Here is a 24,964-nt window from a genome sequence, read left to right as displayed (position 1 = left end):
TCAGTATGAATTCTTTAGCTTGTGTTTTTTGCTACCAATGATCTCTTTAGGAAGTGTGCTTCCACACCAAAGATTTCATCCCCAGCGACAGAGTTGTATTTAGTTCCTGTAACCATAAGCAACTAATAATTCCAGCAAAAATTGAATCCCATACTTAGAATGTGTATTACTTTATTATTCTTGCACTCGCTCAACACAAGGCTTTGTTTTATTCTAACATCCAGTGACTCAGCAGCATGTGTCTGCTTTTTACAGGGAAGTAGCTAAGGATCTTCTGATAATGATGAAGTGAATCTGAAGGCTACAAAAGTGGGTGTAACTTGGTAAACTGTTACCCACATTTGCACTTACTCTTCTTATGGCTGAGTGTATGATGCCTCAACATTTCAGAGTTTAAGAGACAATATTTTCATCCCTTTTAGGTTTTCCATCATAAGGTTTTTTTATTAATGCTTTTAGTGTTAGAATAAACCAATGATGTCCAAAGCACAATAATGTCTTAATAATGTAAATGCCTTGCGTCGGGAAGATCAAAAAGATATGACCCAAGACTGGACAAAGCAGTGTTTATTTTGTATGAATAGATGGTGCAAGAGACTGATTCATTCAAGTGAGTGGCAAAGCTCCCATGAATTTTAATAGGAACAGCAATACACCATATGGCCCCAATCCGCTGCCCTTTGGAATAACTAGAGGGACTCCTACATTAGATTAGGCACTAACGCCCAGATCCTCAGAGGTATTTAGGCACCTAACTCCCATTGTTTTCCTTGTTTTCAGTGGGAGTTAGGTGCCTAAATATTTCTAAGGATCTGGGCCATAGTGAATGAAATTTTTTTAGGGTTAATCTCCCATTGAATACAAACTCCATTCTCAAATACTTACCCATGAGTAATAGAACAAGAAGGATCATATGAGCTTTAAAAATATCAGGCCAGATCTTCAGCTGGTATAAATGTGCAGGGTTCCATTGAAGTCGATGGAGTGATATCAGTTTACACTGGCAGAGGATGCGGTCTCTAGTCTAATTAAATCCCAAATGTATGTTAAGTTATGGAGCTAGATGCCAAACAACTATCTTTTCATAACCTTGAATCAAGTCTCGGTAGAAATCAGCATCATAAATCCTGCAGCTACTGTCATGAATATAATAGGTCTATGCTTTCAGGTTATTTTATACTCATGAAAACCAATGTTACATATTACTGAATCTCACACAAGAATTTCCTACTGATCATAACAATGCTTGCACTGATTCCCATTAAAACTTCTGGATCCTTAAAACTGTTGCAAAACCAAGTAATGAGATATTCTTTCAGTTGCTGCTAAAGATCACTGTATCGTATCCTTCAACTCAAATTCTGTCTGTCCTCTGCGACAAACATGCATCACACAGTGACTTCAATGGGCATGGCATGCTGATGAAATGAGGGGGTAGCATTTGGCCATTTACAAGTAAGGCATTTTCCCCCCCATTTTTAGCACGTGCACTCTGAACTCCCTATGGAAATTTTTATCTTCAAAGAGAAAAATTGGTTCTACTAAAATTGTTTATTAAAATGCAACATTTTAAGACAAACAAATTAGGGCTTTAACATTCTCCAGCCTCTCTGACTCAGGCAAGCTGCAGAAAAGCAATAGAAAGGTTTAATTCTGTGGTGATTTAGCAAGACCTGTTCTAGCTTTTATCCACTTAACGTACTTTGAAACTCTGGTGTAGATACCAAATTTGCCCTGCCGTGCACACTCTTCACCCCAGCTGGTTATTCCAGTTAGAAACCAGGTCCCTTCTATTTCAGTAGTATGCGGGCCCCCACTGTCCCCTTCACATGTGTCTTTCGCCTCCGAATGGTAACCCGCACAGAACATGTTATCTAAGATAGAAAACGTGCTGCTTTTCAGGCATGTCGCACGGTCGATGAATGGGACTTTCAGAACCTGTAGGACGGTGGCCACCCTTCCCCGGAAGAGCTGGCTCCCCCAGCCACTCACGGTGCCGATTCCGTGCTTCAGGAGGCTGTTTGTGAATTCCTTGCTTGCAATGCAAATGGGTGTGACGTAACTGTTAAACTCGAGGGGGGTGTCCAGCTCCAGCAGTGCTATGTCATTATGGTGCTTGTTTTGGCTGGCATTATAGGTGGGGTGAGGAAGGATGGTCACCACTGGCCGGTGTTGCTCAGTGCCGTCAACGACTTCCGTGTTGTGTTCACCTGGTGAAATAAACGGGGTGCTATTTACAATGACAGGCAACGGGAGGGGTGACTAAATACACTCTCAGGGCTAGTAACCACATATAACAGATACTTTTAGCATCACGAAGGCTCAGCTGGGAGCCAAAATGTCATAGGTTCAAATCCCCCACTGGGAATTGGCTCAGACCGACGGTTGATGGTGCGGTGCATGCACTGCACTACAAGGAGATGTTGCACTCCTAGGTGTGCTGGCTGTTGGATGAGACAAGAATCCAAGGTTCATTCTGCCTGCCGCTCTGTCACCCAGTTAAAGATCCAACAGTACTGTGTTTAAAAAAACAAAACAAACGACCAGTTGGGGCTAACTCTGGCTTCTTAGAAAATCAGGTGGCAATGATCAAAGTTTTGTAGTGTTTGGGAGAATAGAAATTTGGGGATTCTTAGCATTTAGAGGCTTTGCAAAGCTATAAAAGAGAGCATTGTCTTTGGATATTACAAAGTTTCTAGAACCAAGAATGTTATATTTTAAAACAGACCATTTATTAGCAAAAAAAAAAACCTTCCAAAACAACAAGCAAACATTCTGTATCCTTGCCAGAAGGGTTGTGTCCCCACAGAATTAGATGTAGGTATTTGCTGCCAGCAACTGGAATATAAGGCCTTAGAAAGCCAGGAAATACAAGGTCACTGTTCCAAAGCCAGCCTTTCCCAGCTCCTGCAGATCCCACCCCCCACAACGTCCTATACTTTCCCCTGCTGAGGATAAAAATCAGCTGCAGGCAGTTTGCTGCTTAGGGCTATTGCAGCTGAGTTGTTGAAAGGCTACTCCCTTCCTTAAAAGAACTTTCTAGATAAAAAGGGGGAATTGTGAATCTACACAGCATTAGGATTTGTCTGACTGGAGTCAGAGCAGTTCTTTCCTATCCAAAGGAGCATCTACCTGCCCAGACAGCTTGTTAACTAGCTCTGCAATGAAACCAGAAGCAGAATCATTTCCCCTACTATGACCAGCCTCCTAAATCGGCAGGTAACCCTTCTCTTTTATGTGGCCCCAAGTGGTCTGGGCGTGTTTAACCTTTGCCTCAATCTTTCTGCAAGCGTTGCTGCAATCTCTGGACGTTAAGCTGTTCTGTGAGTTATATTTGCAATGCTTTTGGCCTTAACAGTGTATTGTCTGCCTGTTGAATGTGACCTGAGAGAACCTCAAGTCATACCATCAAGGAGGTGTTAGTTTTCTGTGTTCACGTTACTGTTATTGTCTGACTTGGGCCACTATGACCACTTTGCTAGCTACACTATTACTAATGTTGAGCCACCTTCATAACGGCTGTGTGTGTTTTCAGTGCATTAGGATATGAGCTATAAATGAGGGTGTACCTCATTACCACATTACATTTCTAGACTGTAAAAATAAGGCAGCTAATGGGGGGACTTTGAGAGGGTTTTTTTTTTTTTTTTTCTTAATTTTTTTTTTATAGGCAGTACTCCATAATCGTTGGAGGGAAAGGCCAAACATATGCCCAATGTGGAATTTGTGAAGGTAGTTTTAATGCCATTTTTATTGCTAAATATTGGGGAAGGGGGCCTACTGTGCTATAACGAAAGCTGGATGTTTGACACAGATGGAGGGGCAGGGAATTGAATGTGTGAAAAGTGAAATCAATGTGCATGATTTTTGGCATCTACTCCAAAGTCACTGTGAAAACCTCCAAACATGGATTTTTTTGTTTTGTTTTTCACTTGATGCCTGTCAATAAAATCCATTCCGCTGTGCTCCAGAACGGTGATCCCGTAGCCCAAACAGAGGGGTATGAAACATTTGTGATGAAACGAGAGATGGCTGAACTTGCAAAACTAGAACCAGACCCACACCCAGCAAAAAATGGGCCCTGCAAGCGTGAAACTATTTCCACTGTATAAAGAGCTGAAATGTTGTAGTCATGGCTTAAGAGACTTGCTCTATCATCCCTGTGAACTCTCATGGAGGCAAAACTGGTTGAAATTAAATGGTAGAAAATGTGGTGCTCAACCTCATGTTGCACGGCTAGACACTGATCCTGTGCGGGCACATTCTGTAATGGCAGGGAGTGCCACTGAAATCAGTCTCAGGCCTCCACCCAGGTAGAATCAAGGGCCAAGAGAGCAGAAGTGCAGAAAGTGTCTTGAGCCGTTCTCATTGATGGGCCGCTTCGGTCAATGGGACTTGTGCTTTCTAGTCTAAGCCTTTTCAACAGTCCTACTCTTAATGTGTGAGTTGGTCACAATCTTGACCATTCTAAATATACCCAGACAACCAAACTTACATCCTGGGTGTGTTTCCCATTTAAATTGAATCTGTAGTTCCTACTACTAACTAGATTTGTGTCCCATGTGCTAAACAGTTATAGTATGAAATACACACATCATAACAGCTTGAGGAAACTGACTTGTGCCACACCTGGGAACCATCACGCTTACCCTCCCCAAAGCCCTCCCTTTAGTTATGGGGCCCTGCACTGAATTAGCATCAGGTTTTTCACAGGCAATCAATAAAAGCTGAGTAAGTGGGGAGGACAGGGAGGCAGAGGGGGGGAATACAGCACTGGTAAAGATGCAATGAAATAATTTTGTGGAGCAAAATCACTTTTGGCTTCCTAGCGCCTGTCTACACTGCATAGGGACGATGATGCGTGTGAGGAACTGTGCATGTACGAGGTCAGTTTTCTACTTCAGTCCACAATTTCTACTTTCTACAGCATTTCAGTCTTGCAGGATCCATTTCTGCCTCGGCTGCAGGAGAATTTGGATCGTGGATTCCTCTTGTAGCCGCCACCACATGAATGAACTTTCAGGTCTGTGCGACATTTGGGGTGAAGAATCATTTTTATGAACGCTTAAGGCCCGACAACAATGGGAGCAGACAGGCAGGTTTTCACCAGTGGCGAGGCACTGTTTGGTCAACGTATTGAGAGCTGTGCTGCACAGCGCCAGTGAGGGCCCCATATTAGGGGCAGCCAGACGTGCTTTTACAAGGTATTTCACGTTTTGTGTTAGCTAAGGCTTCTGAGGGGAGACGGATAGTGTCATATTCTGAGCAGTGGTCTTGTGGATTTTTGTTTCGCTAAAGAGAGACCCACAAACGCCTCTCCTTTAGGGCCTTGTTTCTGTTGGGAGCCTTGGTCCTGGAGATGACATGGAAGCCCTTGAGCTTACCCCTTCTAATTTACTATGGGCCAGATTTTCAGCTGGCATAAACTGAGGTAGCTCCATTGACGTCAATGGAGCTAAGCCAATTTAGACTAGCTGAGGACCCGACCCTACATCTTTATTTTCTACAGTCCGTGGACACCTTAAAGCCCATTCCATTACAACTCCAGCCAGACCAAGGCAGTTGTCTGACCTGGAGAGAAGCATCCACGTGCTAACCCAGTTTGTATGTGTAGTTGGAGTGGGAGAACGTGGCTATGAGGCTGTAACATGGCCCCTTGTTCCCTACCTACCAAAAAAACATGTCGTCCCATCAACATAATGAACAAACTCTGCTGGAACATGGATGCCCCTAATGGTGCCGGTCACAGGTCTAGTGGCCCAACTAGACTTGGGGGAGGAGGGATGGGGTTCTTGGGGAAACTTTGACATGATGAACACATCCATAAACGGGATAGTGCCAGTTTTATTTCACGTGCCTAGCTGAATATCCACGGACGCTTTCAGACGTCTTTTGGCTTACCTGCCACAACGGTAATCTGGGCACCAGGGATAATGCAGTGCGCCGCCGTCACTATCCATTTTTCATTGACGATAGATCCCCCGCAGAATCCTACTCCGTTACTGTTCCGCAAATGAACCTATGGAAAGAAAAAGCCAAGCCGTGGGCCCCACACCAACCAGTGATGAAGAGAAATCAAACCGCGTAAGTGTATTAAAGGAGCAGACAAGGGGGTGAGGAACAACATCTGCTAAGTGGTTCATGCACAATCGGTGCTGTGAAAACAACCCCCTGCTTTCCCTCATGCAGGAAGGAAATTTCTAATGGGTTCCCGAGCTTGCTTCCTCCGCTTTGAGCTATTCCTCTCCAATCCTGCTGGTTTGACTACATTTCACAGGCTAATAGCATATTGGGCTGCATTAGTAGGAGCATTGCCAGCAGATCGAGGGAAGTGATTATTCCTCTCAGTTCGGCACTGGTGAGGCCATATTTGGAATATTGTGTCCAGCTTTGGGCCCCCCACTACAGGAAGGATGTGGACAAATTGGAGAGAGTTCAATGGAGGGCAACAGAACTGATTAGAGGGTTGGGGTACATAACTTATGAGGAGAGGCTGAGGGAACTTGGCTTGTTTAGTTTGCAGAAGAGAAGAGTGAGGGGTGATTTGTTAGCAGCTTTCAATTACCTGAAAGGGGGTTCCAGGGAGGATGGAGCTAGGCTGTTCTCAGTGGTGGCAGATGACAGAACAAGGAGCAATGGTCTCAAGTTGCAGTGGGGGGAGGTGTAGGTTGGACATTAGGAGAAACTTTTTCACTAGGACGGTGGTGAAGCACTGGACTGGGTTACCTAGGGAGGTGATGGAATCTCCATCCTTAGAAGTCTTTAGGGCCTGGTTTGACAAAGCCCTGGCTGGGATGATTTAGTTGGGGTTGGTCCTGCTTTGAGCAGGGGGTTGGACTAGATGACCTCCTGAGGTCTCTTCCTACCCTAATTTTCTATGATTCTACCTCTGTGCATGGCACTTGCCACACACAATGCAGTCTGAGACCCAATCTCACAAGTGGTGGCAGACCCTCTTGGAACCCCACTCGAGTTAGCAGGTTTCTGCAGGGGTGCAGGGATCTTCACACATGGGTCAAATTGCAGGATTAGAACCTTAAATTGTAAATTCTGATTAATTCAGTGACAACATCATGAAAAGCTACCCACAATTTAGCCTTAAATTTTAAAATGTGGCTCTCTCCTTTCTTCACTCTGAAGATGTGCCCCAAAATGTCAACATGTCCCAATCAGTTTTGCTTGTTCAGAGAAATCTTCCCCATCAGCTGCTTGCAGTGAAGCACTGGGAGCGATCACGTGTTATTCTGTCAGCAGCCAAATCTGGTTGGATTCTCCCATTCAGACAAAGATGCAGTCACTCTGTCTGCTAGCAAGTTGCCAGTGTGGCCTTGAGCTGGGCAAAGTTCTGCTGCAGCACTTGATAATGACAGACTCAGATTAGACTCTAGAGATTTTAAATGTGTGACACTGGCTTCAAGGAGCCTATAAGAGAAATGCTACTGTGCACAAAACGACATGAGAGCAATCAAATCTATCAGGGCAACAAACAGGAACATAACATCCAGTACCTGCCAAGGAATTTCACCTTTCTTGCTTTCTATTCCACCAACAACGCGTGTCAGTTTCTTAGAGATGGGTGTGATTTGAGTGGTATTGTCTGTTGCTGTGCCCTCATTATCGGTGGAATTGGAGGTCCACGTGTCAAAGGTGTTGATGGCTCGGGTGTCCTTGCTTTTGGCTCCAGGAGCTGTAATTCTCCCACATGGAAATGGCACTGTGAGAAAAATGTACAGATCCATAAGAGAGCAGCTCGGCTGGCCATGCATCCTATCAAGTGTGATCACAAATGAAGTGGCAAAACTGGAGATGAATGTTTGTCTTTTCAGGAAAACACATCTCGCTGTCAGGGTGACAGAGGAGATCCAGGGAAGGGGGCTGGTTCAAGTGGCTCATGTTTATGGTTGAATTAATTTATGGTGATATAAGGAGCTTTCATAGTCAAATAAATACAGCAATAAACTCCATCAGGAGGTCAAAAATAGGAGCGCCAAGCAATACGCACTTGGTACAGCACAGCGCTCTACTGGGTTTTAGAAATCCATTTTAAGGACTTTAAAAAGGAATAAATCCTGAGTGCGGCTGTGATTAACCCAGGCCGCTGTCCAGCATAGTACTTAGGCACATGCCTAACTTTAAGCATCCGAATCACTGAAGTGATGTTCGTGGGGCTTCTTTCATGGGCCAAGTTAGCATGTGCTGAAGTATCCGGGTGAACAGGGGCCCCCCACAGCATAGCTCTGCTGTAATGTATTGTTGGGCAAAGCCCCTCCCACCCCCAGCCCTACATCCTTTCCACCTAATCAGCGGTTTATTAATCGACTTGTAGGGGTTTGGGGTTGCGTTGCATGAAGGTCCCGTTCCTCTGCTAGGAAAAAATGAGGCAGACTATAAACCTTGGCAGACGCTGCATGTCAGACCAACAATCCTTTCACTTGTATTGACGGTCAAAGGGAAATAGAGGATCCTTAAAACTAGACTGGGAAACCTCCCTCTCCAAGGGATAAGAGACTCCTTCAGCAGCCTAATTGGGGCCTGGGGGTGCTTGGCAATGGGTCAGGCCACAGGTGTCCCTGCATGCTGGGAATGCTTTGTTTTAAAGGAGCTGCCGGGTAGCAAAGCTGGGGAAACTGAGTGTCGGTTGGGTGCACGTCAAGGACCAGCCTCTACCCAGGCCTGTTTCATGCAGCCACCCTGCCTGCTGTGAGGATTTCCAATGAGCCGCGCCCCACAATCAAAGACTGGACCATGCTGTGGACAGGATGCCTGCAGGCATTTCAGTGACGTCACCGACCCCGGCCAATGACGACATGAACCATGATTCCTGGAGATCCCCACTCTAGCTGGTTCCTAGCTGGTTCATTGGTAAACTGCTGAGCAATACATTTTATAACATGCTTTATGAAACAACCGGGCTGAGAGTTCCAAAGCCACCAAGGGGATTTAGATGCATGAGTCCCATTAATGTCACTGAGATTTTGTGCGCCAATATGCTTTAGGAAGCTTTGGAGAGCTCAACCCAAATCTTTAAACCATTTAGAACTTGACCTGCAGGGTCACAGGATTTTCTATCTTCATTTAGTTTATAGCCAGGTGCACAGGAGCAAACAACTTTGTGGGATGGGTCATTGTTGCAGAAATGCTTGCACCCTCCATTCTTAGTAGCACAGGTTGAATCTGAAAGAAATTAAATCAAACCCATAAAACACTTTAAAAGTGCAATAAATGCAAAGCTGAAAATGACACAGATTAAGGAGCATGTTACTCAGTTGTTTACTTAGGACCTAGTCTGGGAGTTATGGGTGGTTAACACGTCTCAAGATTAGGCCTTTAAACTGATTTATATGCCTTTAGCATGTAAATATCCAAACTGTTGCATGGCAGAAACAAATTTGCATCCTCCCTGTCTTCCACTCAAACTCCTGATCAGGATGAGCTTCAGTCAGAAATCTGTCCCTGATGGATGTTAAGGAAACCGGAGTTAAGAAACCTTTTTAATCTCAAAAGTGGCTAAATCCCTTAGTCTGCCTTGAAAACCTCAACCAGCCCATCTAATCCAAGCCCTTGTCCACCGAATACATGTATAGTTTACGTGAGCCCAATATGTTAAAGCAGGGATGGGCAATTATTTTTTGTCAAGGTCCAAATTTCTTTGTCAAGGATTAGTCAAGGTCCAGACTCCAGAGAAGAAAATAAGTACATTTAGGAGTCCATTCAGGAGCATCTGGCTGTTCTGATTTGGCCATGGGCTGCCTTTTGGCTTTACCCCGGGGTAGTCAATCGTGACAAGCTGGAAAAGTCTGAGCGAGAACTGGATAAAACTGGTGGGGAAACGTTTTGTGGAAAGACATGGTGAAGTGGTAGCAACTGTGGGTTCCTTCATTTCTCTCGCTGCTGGAAAGTTTTTGGCTGGTGGACTCTGTTCTCCTTGCTGACTGACTGGCTGTTCCCTGACGCCTGCCCTGCGCTTCCTAGTGTCCTGGCAAGATATCAGGGCGATGGTGGTTTCAAAGCGCAGGGAGAGGGAGCAAGAGTCCCCTAGGGCAGGCTCCTTGTGCATTACAACAGCACCGTTGTGATACCAACGACTGCAGTGAGTTTGAGGCCACTCAGCGTTTCGGAGCTCTCTGGAACTTGGCGGCTCCACTTGGCAGGATTTGTACAAATATTTGGTCACCGGCCATGTGGATTCCCCACCACACTCCTCCTTCCCCTCTTTCTTCAGTCTGGATTCATGTGATGCCAGGGCGAAGGGTGCAGTATAAATTCTGGGATAGAACTCTGATTTCAGGTTGGAGTGGACCCAGAACCTCTAAGCAAAAGTCAGCTTAAACTGTCGGGTTTTGCATCATAAATAAGGTAAAAACCACAGATGTTTCCATGACGCGCACCATAAATCCTCCCTGATCGACACAAACAGTTCATGAGCGTCAGCCCAGGTTTTGATGAAACTGAGTTGGGAGCTTGTAATGGAACCTCGTGTAATGCTGATGCCCCTGGATTGGTCATCAGCAGTGGGACCTCTGGATCTTGTCGCATGAGCCTCTACCGTCTAAGCAAAAAGGCCCAGCCAGTCCCTAGTTTCAGTCGCTGCCACCTAGGGGTGGCAGTGTTATAGATGGTGGCCTAGGTTGGAAATTGAACTGGGAAGCCTCTGAAGGTCAGGACTCACTTCCCTGGCCAGGAGGGGATATGTAGGACATGCCAATTGATGTGGCATTTCCCCCTTAGTGGTGGCTTGACCAGTTGGAGCTGGATGAGCCTGCTACAGGGGTGGTTAAGAGAGTTGGGTATTTTTAGCTCAGACTGTAGAAGCTCATGCCTTAATATCTAAAGGTCCTGGGTTCGCTCCCCACTGCTAATGACCAACCCAGGGGTATTGATGTTACACTCACGTTTCATTGGGTACATTTTTGGATGCACGCTCCCCTTTGCTTTTCTCTGTCTTTAGGGAATCTCGTCTTTCAGGTATCGCAAGCGACTAGTCAATAGACTTGCTTTTAATTCTCAGTGTGTTTTCAAATAACTTCACAGTAGATTAACTTTCCTCTGACTCCCCAAGGACACATCCATTCCTGTCGTCATGCTTACGTAATTGTTTCCTATTTTTACAGAGTCACTTCTTATGCCTCATTTCTGTTGCTATTTTTGTCCCAGCCTCCCCTCCCCTCTAGAAGAATACTGCAGTGGCTCGAGACCATTTTATATTTGCTGCAGATTTGAAACACTCTTCTGGACCCCACGCCTCTTCCCTGTCAGAGTGAAAACACAAGTAGCAAGAGAATCTCTTCTTAATGCTCATTCATTATGCTGGCTATACTAGATGGGTGGATGGACAGGAACAACCCATGGGACAGAGAGATCCTATCTCTTTAAACCATTAGTGGTTCTATTTTCAGAAACTCCTGAGCCCTTCAGGAGAGTATCTGCATTTTGTTTGTTCTTTTGAACCGTGTTTTGCATGTAGTAGTCAATGGGAAAACAGCAGTTTTATTTTTGTGGATTTTGGATCAGGCCCCATTCCCCTCTATCCCCCCAGAAGGTTGAATGGAACCATGGGGTGAAATCCAGGCCTTTTGCAGTCAATGAAATGATCTCCTATTGTCTTCATTAGGCCCAGGATTTCACCCCTGGAGTTAAATAGCCCTGACTAATATGATCAGTACAGGAAGGCCTGTAATGGGGAGATAAAGGAGGTTCCCGATGTAACTATTTGCATTGGCAGACATGGGATTATTGAACATGCTGTGAATCTGAGTCTTAGTTACGTTGTGCGATGGCTGCCACCTTGTTAATATCAGGGATTAAACCAGGGAACACTAGAACCAGCTGGAAGGGGTTTAATCTTGAACTAAATAACCAAGCTTCACTAGCTGGGATTGGGAGGGTATCTTCTTCTCTGTGGATCAGGCCCAGCAGGAGAGACCTGCAACACACTCACCAATGACTCACACCTGCATGTTGTGTGGTCACTTACAGCAGTGCAAAGTGGGTATAAAGCATCATCTAATCAGTATGGAAGTTATTCACATCCACTTTGCCCAGGTATAAGTGACTACATATGGTGCAGGGTAGCAAAGAATCTGGCCCATTGGTACATACCTAGCTCACAGTTCCTTCCTTCATACCCTGCCAGGCACCAGCATACGTAGGAACCAATGTCATCCTCGCAACGGGCTCCATTTTTACACGGATTTGGATTGCACTGATCTCCATCTTGGAAATGAAAACACAGTCAATTAATTAGCAGACAAGGGCGCTCATCACTTTTGATACTCAGCAGTGAGTATTCCCCCACCCTACCATGTTAAAGAATGTTTAACTAAGCTGAGACCTGAAAACTTCTCTTTAAGTGAAAAGTTAGATTCTGGAAAATAATTGCATAACAAACTGACAGGGTGGCAACCACATTGTGACCTCTGCAGCTGAATTATACACAAAGGCCGGATTATGGTGTCAAACGTGATCTCACTCCAGTCTTATGGTGTGTTGATTCCCCTGATTTCAGTAGTGCTTTCTCCAGTTCTCACTAATGGGAGACAATAATTGGTCTTATGTCTCATCTAGTTTAGAAAGCTAGAGCGAGGGGGTGAATTTCCTTAGGAATATGCAGATCCAGCTGTCTTTTTTGTTTTGTTTTGTAAGTCCTCATCCTTCTATGAAGAAGCCTGTGGCTTGGCCACCTGGTTTTGAACCTTTACTGTAGGACCCTGAACTTTAGGGCTCAGAACTTCAAGCTTTTCTCCACAACTGTGAGGGCTAGACACAGACTTCTTAAAACAAATGAAAGCTGAGATTCTCATTTATTCCTGTGAATCCAGGAGCTGGGGCTCTAAGAAAAACACCGATTATCAGAAAATTTGCAGTAAAACCTGGGGACTTGGAAACTGAATTAGCGATGCTGAATCCTAAGGAAATTAACTCTTAAAAGACAGAGCAAAGCCAAAGGGGGAAGCAGAGTGAAGTGTGCCCTGATGAATTGATATTACACCAGCAAATTCAGTTGTCAATGCTGCTTATCCTCTCTCTCCTTCCCCCTCATTTCAAAGCAAATGGGGGCAAAATATAACTAATTACAGACTATCAGCTTGCGGGCCAGGGACTGGATTCTTTGTCACCCTGGTGCTTGTGAAACCACTTCCCCCAGTGCAAATGGCTGATATATGAAGCAATGCTACCTCATGGTAGAGTTTTATACCCACTTGTCATTTACAACAGTGCAGATGCAACACACAGGGCAGCAGCGAATTAGGACTCAAGCCTTGGAAACTGCCAGAAAGTTGCTTGTGTGGTGTAGAAGATGGCTGCTTATGGTCACATTCACTGCTATTAGAGTGGTGCATAAGTCTTGAGTGGGGTCTCTGCATGGGAGTGAATTTCACCCACACAGCACAGAGGTTGGTACTACCCAAAGGCACTGTATGGAAGGAGGCCAGTACCGCCCCAGATTTCCTATTTGGCTTGTACTGAGCATGCTCAGTAACACTGCTGAAGCCTGCTGCCCTCACTTTGCCCCCACACTATCAGCAGGCCTGGGTCATTTCTGGTGCTACCAGCAAGTGAGCTAATCAGTAAACATACAGAGTGATAAAAGGGGAAGGTAAGATTTATTTATATTTTTTTTGCAGAGGTCATTAGTTTCAACCCTAGAAAAACAAACCACAGTATCACAGTTTAATTACGATTGGTTTTTCAGAGGACAATTTTAAAGTGCAGTGAAACTTCTTTTCTTTTATAGGCTGGACTGACTCATGTGAATTATTTAAGACTGTTTAGTGAGATGTTCTGTGTGCTCAACCAATCTACAAAGCAGCTAATTTGCTGAAACATCCTTAAAATTAGTTTCATATGTTTAGTGTGCATTGATTTTTTTTAGGGTGGGAGGGGGGGAAATAAGGGCTAGTTGGGGTTAGGGAGGGAGGAAGGCATGAAGAGACAGATGGTAACTCTTAACTCCCTTCCAGCTGCCCCCAGCTGCCTGACAGGGAGGCTTTTAACTGCTGGGGGAAGCTCCTTGATTGGCCTCAGCTGGCCTAATTGGCCTAATTGCCCTGGAGTGGCCCCAGCTGGATCACCCAAGGAACAGGGATTTGTTGATCCTGGGGCTAATATACATACCCTCCACTACTCTCCTGTAGCCATCAGATCTAGCCCTGTCACAGTATGTATTGTATGTCTGTATGGTTTTTATGTATGTGAAATGTGGAGGAAGCAAATCTCTTACCAATATACCCTTTCCAAAACTCCATCTACAAAACAAACAAACAATAACATGAATAATTTCACTTTAACTTGAAAATTAAACTACAGAATTAGCAAGAAGTAAAGCCCCCAAAACTTTAGGTAAAGGATCTAAAATAGATTGTGGGGTTAAAATCCCTCTCTTGAAGTGGGTTAGCATAGGTATAAGGGCTTATGTGAGACTCGCATGAACATAGGTTTTATGCTGGCCCATTGCATAGGGTGAAATGCACCCTTTGGGGAAAAAGACTTTTCCCATGATTCTTCTTTCTGTCCCTCATCCTGTAGGTTAATAATGGCGAGTCTCTTGTTGTTCTGCAGTAACAACACTCACTGTTTTTTCTGTGTTTTCAAAGACTTCTCGCGCTTCTTCATAACTGCATTTTTCTTCCTTACATTCTCTCTCTAGATTCCCTGGAACAAACTCTTCCAGTCTATTTGAATTATACCTCTTCAGCCTGCGCAAAATTGAGCTTGCTTGTTCATGTTTGATAAAAACTGCAATTTAAAAAGAAACATAGGCCAGAGTTACATGATGGTACATTTCCCCTCAAAGTTTTAACTATCATGTAATAAGTGCTGTGTTCTCAAGTACCATGCTTTCCTTTCCTGGCGTTTGTTTTCACCACCTAGACACCAGGGCTATGGGCATACTGCACACACACAGACAAGAGTAAATCACCTGCAGGAAAATACAACGCACCCAATTTGGCCTTCTTATGAAACAATGCACTCATTAAAGTAGTGTCTAAACTATACCACTATGTGTAAAGCAGTACAATACCTCCCTAGTGTGGATACAGTCAGGACTGGCTCTAGATCAAATGGCACCTTGGGTGAAGCCCATCTTTGGGGCCCTCCCCCATCCATTTGTTAAACTTTTGAATACCTTATTTTTGTATTGCATTAGTAGCCCATTTCACAACATTTGCATGCATGATTTATCCCTGTCATACAATATGGGGAAAACAGACAGTATGAGGGAAAGCAGAAGTCTATATTCCGTAGTCTTAAAGTCATCAAACATTACGTGTTAAGCATGACAAAAAAAGGGACAGTATTTCTTTCGTATTGTTGCATAGATAGGGGTTCAATAGATCTCTCTGGTGTCTTATAAAATATGTCCTTTATTAGTCGCTACTTAGACCCTTAAATCACAAGTACACTTTTACAATTACAATAAAACAAGGTTCACAATATCACAGCTGGGCTTTCACTTCCCTTCAGTTTGATCTTATAGCTCACTGTCTGACTGGCGCCTCTCTGCCCCTTATATTATACCCACGAGAACCTGGCTGATGACATTCTAGGAGGTTTGAGAAAAATGTAGTTCTCAGAAAGTCTGGAAGGTTCCATGAGATTCTACAAAGGTCCAGAACATTCTAGGAGGTTAGTGAAAAATGAATTCACACACGGAATACCTGAAACATTTTACTTCAAGCGTTTTATTTTCCCTTTTGTCGCTAACAACAAAAACAGCACTCCGAGCCTGGTCCCCCCATGCCTGACACACTAGGCGGTCGCCTGCCCCTAAATCCAGGCCTGATACAGTTACACCAGTATAAACATGCTTATTCTAGTATAACGTATTCCCCTTCCTGTATGTATGTATAAAGTTCCTGTATACAGATAACGGAGTCCACACTAGAGGTTGTAATGGTATGACTATATCTGTAAATAAACCACACTCATAACCAAAATAGTTATACCAATACAAAGCCTTTGTGTAGACCAAGCCTGAAAATGCTTGTTGAGATGAATTTCACCCCAGTCAGAGAGACTCAAGGCGTGAGACCTACGTACTGCCCAGGATTTATGCAGGCCCTCAGGAGAGGGGTGAATTTTGTCCCAGAAGAAAATCAAAAGGAGATGGATATTATTTGTTTTCACTTTTTAAAACGTGTTTATTTTTTCTCCTAGAACTAACACCGCTTAAAATGATCAGTCCATTTATTCTTTGGTGAACCAGGCCCCAAAACACATCCTCTGAGGCTAGCACATGGCAGATAAATTCACCAATCAAGACTTTATTAATGGCCATCTTATGTGGGCAATATTTTATCAGGGCTTCAGTGTTCATGACTAATTTCTCCCATGTATTAAGCAGCAGTGTGCTTTGTTTCACCATCAGACCGCAAGCACTGTTTTGTGTGTGAGCAGGTCTGCTTTTTAAAACAGAAACTTCTTGGTTGTCTACTTTACAGCCAGATTTTCAAGGCCCTTTCTTATTACTAATAACAGGCTTACAATGAAAGACATCAAAGCCTCTCATAGTCACTAGATGGTGCTGTCAGTTCTGCTTGGGGTTAAAGTTGGTCATTAAGTATGTGAAATGATATTATGTAGCTTCTTGTTCATATAAGGTTTGTGCAGTAATAGATTTCTGAGTAAATGGGAGTAAATTTCATTCGCTACTTCAGTCAGTGAGAGAGAGAAGAAACTCAGCACCATGACTAGAAGAGGAACTGGTGAGGACTGAGAACAACCAGACAATCTCTATTTGCTTTGAGAAGGCTAGTTTCTGCTCTCACCTAGTGCCTAATTAAATGCCCTTTGAAGTCATCAGAGAAACTCCCATTGATTTCAATAAAGCCCTTACTCCAGATTTATACTGTGGTAATTCCAATGAACTCAAATGGAGTCATTCTGGATTTACTGCCCTGTAACCAAAGGCAGGAATTGGCCCTTCATCTGGAACTCTCTCTGCCAGTGATTATTCTGACTTCCAACTGTTTTTATAACCGTTTAAATGACTGCAAAACAAATTTACAATTCTGTTTTCCTTCGGCTGACATTTGCTTTCAATTAGCAAAAGGAAACAATGAGGCTATGAGAATTAAAATCTTGATCTTAATAGAACTACCTTGCCCTAGGTCTTCATGGAGTAAAAAATGGTGTTCTCTCAGAAAGCAGGGCTTGTAGAGACTCGTGACTATTGTCTGATGGCAATAATTTGGTTTGTGTTTTGGAAGAGGAATCGAAAATTGATTTCCTCCTCTTCCTGCCATCTGAAGTTACGACCATTGGCTAGCTCACCCTTAAAATGCAAAGGCGATCACTGTCAACGTATTGCCCACAGCAGCATCAATATGAGTAAAGATGGTTCTACCACCTTATACGTCAAAAATAATCAACCCCTTTTGGGGGTGAGTGTGCCTCTGGTGCCTGCCATTTTGCATTTGAACTGTGCAAAGGGCCCAGTGCAGATCAAGAAATGTTTAACTTCATGGGCTCAGAGACAAAACTGATTGTCCGAGCAGCCTTTCACCTTGCTTGTTTTAGCAACTCTGCTGCTTTTTTTGCACAATGAGTCTGTGGACTAATTACACACAAGCTAGAACATCAGTTGCAACATTTTCACCTTGTATCGCTTCCTGGACACTCCTAGCCAATAGGAGTATAGCAAGAGCCTGTTCCAATTAACCTATGCAAAGCACCTCTCTAACTTCAGCTTCTGCCATTCTAGTTAATGCGGTCATGTACTGATGCTGCAAAATGCTTAAAAAAAAAAAATCCTTGGACAAAAGCCCCTGGGCCTAGTCAGGGAATGGGCTTTTTATTCCCTCCTCAGGGAAACCTCTGGCTGGAAGCAACTGACAATAGCTAAGTTGGTAAATCTGTGAGCCAATGTTTAAAAACACTTTCTCCGTGCCTGAATTTACGAGGTTTCCAGTATCCGGGTTAGCCTAGAATTACCTGGTAGGCACATCTCATGGGGCCTAGAAAGAATATTTTGCCATGGTTTGCTTTCAGGAAGTATCACAATACTATGCTTTAGGCTCTCTGTTCTAATCACTGAGCAAATGCACTGGAAAGAGTATTTTATGGTCCCAGATAGCGTGGGCTGTCTAGTTTGAAGTGAAATAAGAATAAAATACTCAGCACTGCTATATAGGCCCTTCTATCACGCATAATAATGCACAAACATGGATGCAACCTTGCAACAAAACCTAAGGGGAGCAGTATTCTCCCTCTTTAGGACTTGGTCTGCATCCCATTGAAGTAAGGGGTAAAACTTCCTTTGATTTCCTTACAGCAGGATCACCACCCTGTAGGTGAAGAAAGCTAGGCACCAAATGGTGTGATACATCTTGTCCTTCAGCTGATAGCTGGTGTATTAACCTCATTTCTATGAGAAATCTTTGCTTTTTGGCCAAACTGTTCTCTTGCACACTCATGATCGTAGCTTAAACTCTTTTATTTGAATTCAGCCTGTGTTTGGCATTTAAACAATCTTCACAGTAGCAAATCTAATGACCATGTTATATATTTATTGATACAGTTTTGTTCTAGAGTTCAAATACATAGTAAAAGGCACAGAAGCTATTTTGTAAACCTCTTTTCCCCCTATTGTTTTATTTGTATTAAAAATGGCTGAATCTGGAGCAATTCCTTGAAATTGAAAGTCATTAAATAAGTACCAGAAAAGTCCAGTTCTTTATATAAAAAGCAACACAGGAATTAATCACCATAAAAAGACTTTTTTTTATGCTGAAGAGAAAATATACTTTTAAATGATGAACCTATAAAATTCAGCAGTCTTACTATGTGAATTTTGTTGCTGGTAAATTATTTATTCCTTATCAGAGGACAGAAATGTAATCCGATCTCTGACAACAACTAAAAAGCAGAGGACTTGCTAGGTTTAAAATGAACCAACCTGTACATTCGGCACAGAGAAGAGATCCCAGAAGACCAGTGGTGATTATGAGAGAGATTTTTGCCATTTTCATGTACCACGCAATCCCTTTGCTAACGAATTGTGCAAGTATAGAGAAGCTGGATCAATCGTTCCAAAGTGCAGGCCCTTGCCTGTTTACTTTGGGTAACCCTTTAATTTAAGGTCCCCAAATGTGCATTTGAAGAGGATTCTCTGAAACAGTAGCTTGGATGTGAAATAAGGTGTAACCACCACAGCCTTGCACAGGATTAATTTATTGCATATTTTCAAGCCTCAAGAAATCGTGGGGGCCAGGTTCGTGGGGTTTATATTTGCTGTTGCTCATGTAAAAAGCAGTGACAGAGCCTTAGTATCAGAACATGAGCTGGGATGAGTTGGTAATGCTGCAATGCCTCTGTGCTGGCGGACCTGTAGGGGTCAGTGCAATTCAAAAAGTGGATGGTGCATAGCCAGGGAATGTGCTGACTCAGTAATCCCCACGGGTGATTATTCCATCCATAATCCTGAGTCTCTTGGAGTCAGTGGAAGTCCCTTTGGTTGAGTACTGTGGGATTTGAATGGTGTTCTTCATGCAGCCCTCCACACTGGAAAATCTTAAGTATTGCTCCCTGTTTCACCCCAGTTTCTTTCTCATCCTTCCCCTGTGGGCTATTGCCTCCTGCTTGCAGGCAGCCATGCTGGCACAAAGAGGAGCAATTTGCATTGGCTTCCATGAATTCAGCCCCAATCCCTTGTTTGGTTCCTCAAATAACATGGCCTCTGTGTTCATGGGGTTCCCTGCTGTAAGCGTGAATTATATGTGTATTTAAGGAAGCTTGCTGTAACGCAAGCATGAGAAAACTGAGTCAAGCCCAGAGGTGCGTACTAAATGCCCACAACTAACCAGGCAGACCCACACCTACTGAAAACTTGAAACAAAGAGTAAGATTTTTCACCCCCTGTCTAGGTAAAAAAGTCAGGGGATTAAAGTCCACAGCAAAATTCCCAATGACTTAATGGAGCCCGCTCTGCAGAAGACAGCTGAAGGGCTACATTCCTCAAAAGCCCTGGTGCAGACCATGGGCAGGACTGGAGGTGGGAGAGATCAGCGGGCATGTTAGAGAGCCAGCACACTCTCACTCAAACATGTAACTAGAAATACATGTTAAAGGGGATTGAATGTGATCATTGGGCCCCTTTCTTGCATTTGACATCTGTTAGTGCAGAAGCCTGCAGCCATTTGGAGTCTGGTTGATTGCAGGGCCCGGGTCAGTCATTGATTCCTTGTCCTGGGACCATATACACACTTACCTTAACTGAGCTGATAGTATTGTTAAATGGAGTTCTAATCTAATACAACAATAATCAAATCACCTGGCTCCACTTTGCTCTTTTTACCCAGGAGGCCCTTGTTCTCACCTACCTTTCTGCTCTCACTTTGCCCAGAATAGATGACTAATGTGACGTACACTACAGAATCAGGACTCAAAGTACGAGTAGAAGAGATCCTCCTTTAAATGAGAATCGCTGCACTGGAATGAATAATAGACTTAAATGGCAACTGTAAACCTAAAGATTTTAAAGCAGGATTACATTTTAAAGAATGTGTTTGGTACATGGTGCTATTACCTCTCTAGATTAACGCTAATAATTTCCTAGAAGAGAGGAAGAGCTGAGATTTTTCCTTTGACTTCTAAAGGGTGACGGGCTGGAAAGGGAGGGGCTCTGACATGCTTCAGTAGTTCTTTGCAAAGCAAGATGGATATTTTATTATTGTACTTGCAGTAGAATTCTGGAGAGCATGTCACATAATAATAATAATAATAATAATAATAAGCACTCACAAACAGGCTAACCTGATGCCACGTGGAATAGAATATGTGCAGTATTGGATGTGTCTGTGCAGTGGAGGCTGGAGAATGAACTCTTAGTTGCTGTGAGGCCATGATGGGCCTTGGATAGCTGTAAAAGTGTTTGAGTTTATGAACCGTGAATACCGTGCACTTGCGTCCAAAAAATTAAAAATGTTCCTTCCTGCAGCTTATGTGAGAGACATTTATGGTGGTGTAGGTGTTCTGGAGTCACTTTCTGAATAAGGGGAGAACTGATAAGCTGCAGATTAAAACAAGAGGAGCTAAAATTGAGTTATAGGTTTGTAAAATCTGTTGCACTTTGCCGGCAAAGATCATTTATTTTTTGAGACATGACATTTCGTCTCCTTTTGTTTTGCAGTGTTTGAAATTGTTTGTGTTTGACACAGCCGGTAGGGCTTCCAAGGGAACATTATCAAATTTCTGCTCTAGATAGATGAGTTGAGATGTGTTAATGTGTTTGTGATGTAAATTGAATGCAAAGGAGAGATGGTAATAATTGGCGCTCATTTTCTGTGTATAAGAACATGCAAATGGGAGAAAACAAGAGAAGCAAATTGGTGTGAAACGGTGAAACAATATGTGTTGCAGAGATAAAAGGAACGTGCAGAATAGCCGACTCTAACACACAAAGGACAATTAGATTCTCATTATTCTCAAGGTTTTTTAATAAGAACATAATTCAGTCAAATTATTTTGGTTTATGGTGCATGTCTCAGTTCTAATAATATTTGCAACATTAATGCTTATTAATCGCCACAAAAAATGCCAGCATCGTTAGACTGAACAAGGCCATTAATATAAGCCATTGTATAAGTCCACTGCTACTGCTTTCAATTATTGTGGCACCAAATGAAAATAACGAGTTTATCTTTTATTTATTTCATTTGCAAACAAAATCCCCAGTGCTGGGATTTGCACCGTACCATAAGTACTTTTGGAGAGGGAAGCATTGTTGTTCTGTTAGATCCCAGCAATGAAATATTGATCCGGCTTAATTTTGATTTTTAAAAGTTCAAGTTCTCAAAAGGGGGCTACTTAAAATTCAAACGTAAGTTCACAGTGCTCTCCCATGAGAGGGATCTCTGTAACAATTACAGCTGCCCGGAGGATAATTCTGTTTCGTGGCAACTTTTGAGGCGTCAAAATTTGTTTTTGTTCCACACTAGGATGAAAACACAACCTTGAGAACGTTTTTGTGAAACAGAATTCTGTCAAAACATCCACTTTTTGAATAAAAAAGGTCAGGTTTTTGATTCAGGTCTTTCTCTCCCTCTCTCGCTCTTGTTAGAAGTGACCTGAGCCCTGGAATTTAGAAACCGTCTTCCCAACAACATTGTCAAAATCTCTGCGGAATAGCTTTGGTTTTGATGAAACAGCTAATTTCAGTGAAAATGTTTTTGACCAGCTCTTTGTGGAAACTTCGTAACATCAGCTCCAGTAACATTTCTCCTCAAATTATCCTTTATAACCAGGACACCTTGCTATCTGCTCACTAACTGTGGCTATTTTGTGCTTTCAAGGATTTTGTGGAAGAACCTATGGATATTGTATGTAGAAAGTCTTTAAATACTGGACTAAAAATACAACTTGAATCAAAGGCTGCATTTACATTGATTGTGATTTATCATTATTCTTTTAAACCTTATTGTCATTATAATCCACTTGGGAGGGCAGAGAGGGGTAATTCTCATGGTGGTGGCTGGGGTCGTTGGAGAAGAGGGAGAGAAATCTCTATTAGTTTATGGGCCATATTGCCGCCTATAGAAGTTAGACTTGCATTCATGGGGTGAAATCTTGGCCCCACTGAAGTCAATAGGAGTTTTGCCATTGACTTCATTGAAGTCAGGATTTCCTCCATGAAGCTCATAACTGCCTCCTCTCAGTCATCAATGTGGATGAAGTCAGCATGGCTGGGCCCATCTTCTGGGATGAAACAGGAAGGCATTCTACCCCCTAAACCTGTAGATCTTGGGAGCCCTTTGTGCCTGTGCTTTCACTGTCCCGTCGGAGACCCTCCCAGCCTCCTCGGGGAACGTGGCTCCAATAGAGCTGTTGCCGAGGCGCTCTGGTATTTAGCACTGACTGAGTGAACGTTCAGGCCGGGGTTTTCTGGGAGGGCTGAGTCAGCGCCCAAAGCTGGAGCCGGGCTTTCAAAAGTGCCCCCCATGTTAGGTGTTGAGCAGTTCCAAAATTGGGCCCAAAACCTCTCAGGGGAGCTGCTGGGTGCGGAGAGATTGAAAATCTGGCCCTGCCTTCCCCACTCCATCCTGTGTCATTTGTTTGAGAGGAGGACCCTGGGGAATGTGGCTGTACATGTCCCTGCTCTATCCCTTCTCCTGTCGGGCACCCAGGAAAGAGATGCAGTGATGCCACAAAGACAGAGCCTCCTAGACTCATAGACCCTAAGGTCCGAAGGGACCATTATGATCATCTGGTCTGACTTCCTCCACCACGCAGGCCACAGAACCTCACCCACCCACTCCTGTAATAGACCCCAAACCTATGACTGAGTTACTGAAGTCCTCAAATCCTGGTTTAAAGACTTCACGGTACAGAGAATCCAGCAGCAAGTGACCCATGAGCCCTCCTCCCACTTGAAGCTCTGAGTTATTGAGCTGAGTAAGGAGTGCATAATGCTCAATAACTCCATTATAAACATTGGTGTTTTTAAAAAGATATCCCATTCAGTGTATGGGCCCAAATTCTACCTTCATGTTAGGGCCTTCGCCTGCTCCTTCTGAAAGACCCGGCCAGTTTCACACTGCGATAGATTCACTGACCTCGGTGTTGCTCCAGAGGGAGCAGGGTAGGTCTCTTACTACTGTGCAAATGTATCCCTGGTATCATTCTATTAGCTCCATTCCAAATGCCTGGATGTAATGTGGCTACACAGTTGTCAGGGAGGGCAGGTTTGGGGCCAATATATTGGAGCTGATGATCTAGAAGTATACACCCTGCCTGTTGAGAAGCAAAGATATGTTAACTGGCTGATGGTAACAAGATTCGATAGCCAGAGTATCATGCATGCATATTATTCAGCTCAATTACAGCTTCATTTTGAGACTCAGGGGCCTTCTACAGAACAAGTCTATTGCAAAAATAATTATCAAAAGAAAGCACAAGAAAAGTGTTTCCATTTTAATTTCCTATTTTCATGTGTCTGTGTTGATGATAGTGACCAGATGTGTTACAGCTTGAAGATACAAGGATCCTGTTAAAGGATTGTACAAAATTCCCATTCTTGCCAATGAAACACTTTTTTTTTTTTTTTGTTCAAAATTAAGCAGTTTGCTTCTGCCTTATAGGAAGAGCTATGGTATATAGTTTTTCATTAAGTAATCAGTGAACCAATTGTTTCTGGAGAACAATGGAAGTACTGCTTGATTTCCTCCGACTCCTCCATGTCTCTACTCAACTGCTTGAAGGCTATGGCTTTCTTTCCTGAGCAAGGACTGCAAGATGTTCTACAAGTAAAAAAATAAGCTCACATTGCTTCCTCTGCCAGTTTGTTACAGTTTCTATCATTTTGAAGTACAGCCTTTATGTTGCAATGATTAACATTCCAGGGGCAAATCATCAACTGGTGTAAATGGTCAAAGCTCCATTGACAACAATGGCAAGGTGTATATTTGAAGTCAATGGAGCTATGACAATCTACCCCAGCTCAGGGGTTGCCCCTTGCTCTTGCATCAGTTGACAAATATAAAAGAAAGGGGAGGTGCTGGACCATTGCATTGCTATATGTAGTTTAGTGACCTGATTCTGTGTGCATTTCTTTCATTATGCATAGAGGTCTCACAATAGGCACCTTGGATGAAATTCACTCCAGGACAGAGAGCTTGCACTAGTTCTATGCACCACGCAAGTCCCATTTAAACCCTCATAGAATCATAGAATATTAGAGTTGGAAGGGACCTCAGGAGGTCATCTAGTCCAACCCCCTGCTCAAAGCAGGACTAACCTCTGCTATATCATCCCAACCAGGGCTTTGTCAAGCCGCAGCTTAAAAACCTCTAAGGATGGAGATTCACCACCTCCCTAGGTAACCCATTCCAGTGCTTCACCACCCTCCTAGTAAAAAACTTTTTCCTAATGTCCAACCTAGACCTCCCCCTGCAACTTGAGACCGTTGCTCCTGTTCTGTCATCTGCCACCACCGAGAACAGCCTAGCCCCATCCTCCCTAGAACCCC

The 24,964-nt window shown here is 43.5% G+C and overlaps 1 protein-coding gene across 1 annotated transcript; it reads right to left on the bottom strand.

The window, feature by feature from the left end:
- Nucleotides 1-786: 786 nt before the first annotated feature.
- On the bottom strand, nucleotides 787-18,994 carry F9 (coagulation factor IX). Its single transcript, XM_067548081.1, has 8 exons — nucleotides 18,899-18,994; nucleotides 14,573-14,736; nucleotides 14,222-14,246; nucleotides 12,100-12,213; nucleotides 9,046-9,174; nucleotides 7,509-7,714; nucleotides 5,902-6,019; nucleotides 787-2,210 (listed from the first exon to the last, which is right to left on the bottom strand). The coding sequence occupies exons 1-8, from the start codon at nucleotides 18,969-18,971 to the stop codon at nucleotides 1,648-1,650; spliced, it is 1,392 nt and encodes a 463-aa protein (XP_067404182.1). The 5' UTR covers nucleotides 18,972-18,994; the 3' UTR covers nucleotides 787-1,647.
- Between the last annotated feature and the right edge of the window lie 5,970 nt (nucleotides 18,995-24,964).

Source organism: Emydura macquarii, unplaced genomic scaffold, assembly GCF_026122565.2.
Source record: "Emydura macquarii macquarii isolate MOO-44397 ecotype Brisbane River unplaced genomic scaffold, CSIRO-AGI_Emac_v2 contig_1253, whole genome shotgun sequence".
Lineage (NCBI taxonomy): Eukaryota > Metazoa > Chordata > Testudines > Chelidae > Emydura > Emydura macquarii.
This window is presented reverse-complemented; position numbering and strand designations above follow the sequence as displayed.